The sequence below is a fragment of the Myotis brandtii genome, unplaced genomic scaffold (assembly GCF_000412655.1).
Source record: "Myotis brandtii unplaced genomic scaffold, ASM41265v1 scaffold83, whole genome shotgun sequence".
NCBI classification, from domain to species: domain Eukaryota; kingdom Metazoa; phylum Chordata; class Mammalia; order Chiroptera; family Vespertilionidae; genus Myotis; species Myotis brandtii.
In genome coordinates this window covers 1689273-1693804 of record NW_005371371.1, presented here as the reverse complement: position 1 = coordinate 1693804, position 4532 = coordinate 1689273, and the positions used below count along the sequence as shown (strand labels likewise).

Here is a 4532-nt window from a genome sequence, read left to right as displayed (position 1 = left end):
TATTATATTATATTATATTATATTATATTATATTATATTCCAACAGCTCATTCCCTGGAGTATGTGACAGGTACTCCTGAGCTGAGTTCATGGCACTGGCTGGTGATTTGGCCATAATTTGCTGCTTTGGGCACTTATCATCTTTCTATTTCTGTTTTGTGTATTGGTGGTTTCACTCACACACACACACACCTATTTGGAGAGCAGCAGATGATTACATTCAGCTCACTTCGTTTCCATCTTAGCGGACTCCAGTATCCTAGGCATTTATGCAACTTAGTTTTTCTGGGACTTTTACCATTTGGGGGTCCTAAAAGCAGGATACATTCACATCCAAAGGGCATTTGGGTTTGTTCTTTCAATCTTCTACATATAAAGATGTAGAAGACATTCAATTCCCAGGTCAAGTCACAGAACTGGACACCGTCTTCGGCCATTAATGTTGCCAATTTCCTCATCTCCTAGAGAAACAGAGACAACAGCAGGAAGTGGTGAAACAGAGCATCCAGGGGAGACTGCAGCCAGCAAGGGAGTGCAATCCAAGCTGCTGCTGCTTTCCCCACCAGTCCCTCCCCAAGCATCTTCTCATCAGGATTTTCCGTGGGAGTTGGCCATTTTGTAAATGTTAGCATGTATCACAAACATTGTTTAAATTAGTGTAATCACCTTATTTATGCCTGTTATTCATTTGAAAAATGAATAACACCTTACAGCACCTTCATTATTGGTGTCTTTACGGACTACTCTCCCCCCAACCCCCATGAGCTCTCAAGAATGTTTTCTCCTTGAAGAGAGCCCACTGCTCTGCAAGTGGATGTGTCATTGTTGCATGGAGGCGAGTGCTAATCCTCTTTTCATTCTTTCAGTTTCCACAAGTGAGTCGTGTGGGCTGGGCTTTTTCTCGCCTCTGACTTCTTTCACATTGGCGAGGGTGGACCATCTGTGGGAAGGGTCTGGGCAGTGAGCCCTGCATTGGGTTCTCACTGAGCCCTCAAATTACTTCTCATTTCTTTGACATCTTACTCACTGAAGACGGCGACTGAACCTTTGTGCTGTGTAAGTTGTAGTATTCGGTGACAGGGTATTATGAGCTCTTTGTGCGCATAATTCCATGTTATGAAAACCTTTCACCAACTTCTTAAATTGGCTGGTTTGAAGTGCTCATTGTGTTACGGCATAATCTGTATGATTAAGAATGTGAACTTGGGGAATTAGCATTAGATCTTTGAGAAACAATCAGGGACTCAGAGAGAGTGACTTGCCTTCACCCTTCAGCCTTGACTTAGGCACATTATGTAACATGTCATGTCTCCCGAGTGTATGACTTCCGTTTCTCCAGGAGACGTGCCGAGCTGATTGCAAAACTTCTGTTTAGTTATATTTGGAGGAGAATTTCTCCAGACACTTCTTAAAGAAAATAATGCTGTCTTCAATTGCTGCTATTTCTGAAGGATCATCATATACGGTTTATTAAAAACCACACGTATTGTTTATAACAAGTAGTGTGCTGGCCAGACACTGCACAGAGGCTCAGTCTCTGCCTACAGGAGCTTCACCTCAAGGACCAAAAATACCTGCACGTATAAAGATACAGAAGATGCGCTGATGATCAAATCCTGAAACATTGTCTACATATGTGTGTCTCTCTAACCGGACTTCACTACCATTAATTCTGAATTTATTTCATGAACCAAGACACAAGATCCCACTAAGGGATACACATTCCCTGGAATTCAAAACTTTGAGGTTTACCTTCTTGTCCTTTAAAAACTTCTCATTTCACGCTTTCAAAGACAATGAACTTGATTTGTTCATTTCAATTCGCTTCATTCAACATCATTGAAAGTGAACCTTCTCTGTGCCTTTTGCTACACCCCTAGGAGAAAGCGCGGTGGGAGTGGAGAGGGGCAGAGAATTTAAACCAACTAATGCTCCTGTGCAGGGGAACACGGAATAGAGGCCACCCCCTAAGAGTCACTTTGAAGGCCCTGATTCTTCTGTTTTGAGAAGATGGAAGCAATTGAAGACTGTGAAAACCCTTGTTAGTACAGAAAAACTTCGTCAATATAACTTGAAATCAGACCAACGGAATTTAACATCCAAAAAGCATCTTTGGGATCACTTTCAGGGAGTTGGGGGCAAGATGAGGTGCCAGATGGCAGGAGGCCCCATGCCGCTGTTTCCTGGGGGACAGACAAGGGACCACCGCTGCAGGCTCCCCTCAGGGGGCAGTCCTCTGTCGTCGGGGAGCCAGGCCACCACCCTGAGTCCCTTTCATGTGGAGCCCTCATCTGTCTGGGGGTGACCTTGGTCCCAGGGCGGTGTCTCGGGAGGGGAGTGGCAGTGTTAGTGGAGTAGCCAGTGCTCAGGGGGGAGCTGGGCGGAGAAGGGCTGCAGGGTGGAGGGCCCAGGCCCACCTCGGGGAGGAGGATTGCCCTGTTGTAATGAACCCAAATGATGGTAAATGGAAATTGTTTTTCAGTTTATGTGCACGTGTTTTGTGCCTTGATCCTGCTCATTGCCGGGGCCTTTATTATCACCATGATTTACAGGTCAGCCATTCTGTTCTTTCAAACTCACACATAGAACTTTGGTGGGAGAGGAGCAGGCGTGTGGGGGGGACTCCCCTCCTCGGCTCAGTGTTATTGGGGCCACGTGGACCACCGGTGAGGCCGGAGGGGCCACCTTTTCCCCCAGATCTTGATAATAATACCAGCCATCCTTTCATAAGCACCTATCATTTCACTCCACAGCCCTCCTATGAGGAGCGGGGCGGGGGGTGGAGGTAGGGGGCCCTGTCTGCAGAGCCCTGGCTCCAGGCCGACCACGCCCCTTCATCCTGTGCTAAAGACCTGTCCGATCCATGCTCTCAGACACAATCTCCCCCTCTAGTTTCCATGGTGACGACATGCACACCCAGCAAGGCTACCTAGGCTGCTTGCTGCCCCCTGGCCGGACTGGAATTCAGCTTTCCCCCTTGGAGGGCCTTGCACCAGCCCCTGAGATTAGTTGAGGCACTTTGTCCAGCAACAAGGAAAACGATCTTCCTCTCTGAGTGGTGCTGGGTGGCGTCTTGAGTGAGCGACCGGCTATAACCTGCACGCAGTGCCCACCTTCCCCACTCCTGCTGTTGTCCTGGGGAGTCTGGCTGCTGCATGCAGGTGTCTGTTCAGGGCAGGTAGAAGGAACTAAAATGGGAAGTCCCAAGGCAAAGCATTTACCCTGACAGATGTTCTACATGCATGATCATGAACCCTATACTTTTAGGGCGGTGCCCTGGCGGCCCATAATTTTCCATCTTTAATTTCTCTGATTCTGATAAAAACTTTCTTCCCTTCAGAGTTGTCCAAGAAAGGAAAGAAAAGGAAGCCACTATGGAATTGCCTTTGTCATTCAAGCCTGGAGATGAAGTCGTGGCAGCCGCTGCTGCCCGTAAGCTGGCAGTGTTGAAGGCTCGGACTGCCAGAGCACTGCCGTGTGCCGGATGTGCCAGGAACACTGATAAGAGTAAGAGTCGGGATTGCCCATCCTAGGGCTCAGGGCACAGCTTTCCTCCCTCGACACATCTTACCTGTGAAAGATACCCAGTCAGCAGCTACATTAGCCTTTTAGCAGAAGTTGCACTTTTTTCTTTTTCAGTTTGGACTAAATTTATTTTTTCCAATTAGAAGGGTCTAGCATGGGTTTCCTGCTCTAAAGGCACATTTCCCTCCATAACTATTGTCTTCTATCTTTTCTTTCTCCTCTCTTTGCCTCTCTGTCATTCCACCCCCTCTAGCCAGTCCAGCTGCGTGGTGGGCAGTGGGTAAGGGGCGGTGGTGATGTTGGGGTGTATCTGCATCCAGTGGCTTCCTGGCAGGTGCCTGACAACACCATTCCTGTTGTGGCTCCCTGACAGCTCGGTGGCCCTGGTTGAAGAGATAGCTAAGTCTTCTAACACCTTCTAACACAATAGCTACGTCTTCTAACACCTCTGACTTTCAGGAAGCAAAGCCGCATGTATGTTATTAACTCTTAGGAGGACTTGGCAGTTGCTTGATGCTTTTCACAGTCAGCAACTTGCTAGGTAGAGAAAGAAACATCCCAAATGGTCAGCTCAATCTTAGGTGATATTGTTTGGGAACATGGTCTAGGTCTCTTATTATTCACTAAAGACCTGGTGCACGAAATTTGTGCACTGTGGGGCGGGGTGGGGAGGTCCCTCAGCTTAGCCTGTGCCCTCTCACAGTCCGGGAGGCCTTGGGAGATGTCTGACTGACGGCTTAGGCCCGCTCCCCATGGGTCTTAGTGTTGCCGTGGAGGCAGGAGAGGCTTCTGTCACTGGCGCTGCTCTTGCCAGCTGTGAGCCTGGCTTCTGCCTGAACAGTGCTCCCCCTGTGGGAGTGCACTGACCACCAGGGGGCAGCTCCTGTGCTGAGCGGGATCGGGCCAAAACCGGCTCTCTGACATCCCCCTAGGAGTCCCAGATTGTGAGAGGGTGCAGGCCAGGCTGAGGGACCCCCCCAGTGCATGGTTGGGGCCAGGGAGGGATT

The 4532-nt window shown here is 48.9% G+C and overlaps 1 protein-coding gene across 1 annotated transcript in view; it reads left to right on the top strand.

The window, feature by feature from the left end:
• TEX29 (testis expressed 29) overlaps positions 1-4532 on the top strand; it is a 13839-nt gene that overhangs the window by 6994 nt on the left and 2313 nt on the right. The window contains exons 3-4 of the mRNA XM_014531932.1: positions 2483-2552; positions 3341-3507. Coding sequence (XP_014387418.1) covers positions 2483-2552; positions 3341-3507 — 237 coding nt within the window. The remainder of the gene's footprint in view (positions 1-2482; positions 2553-3340; positions 3508-4532) is intronic.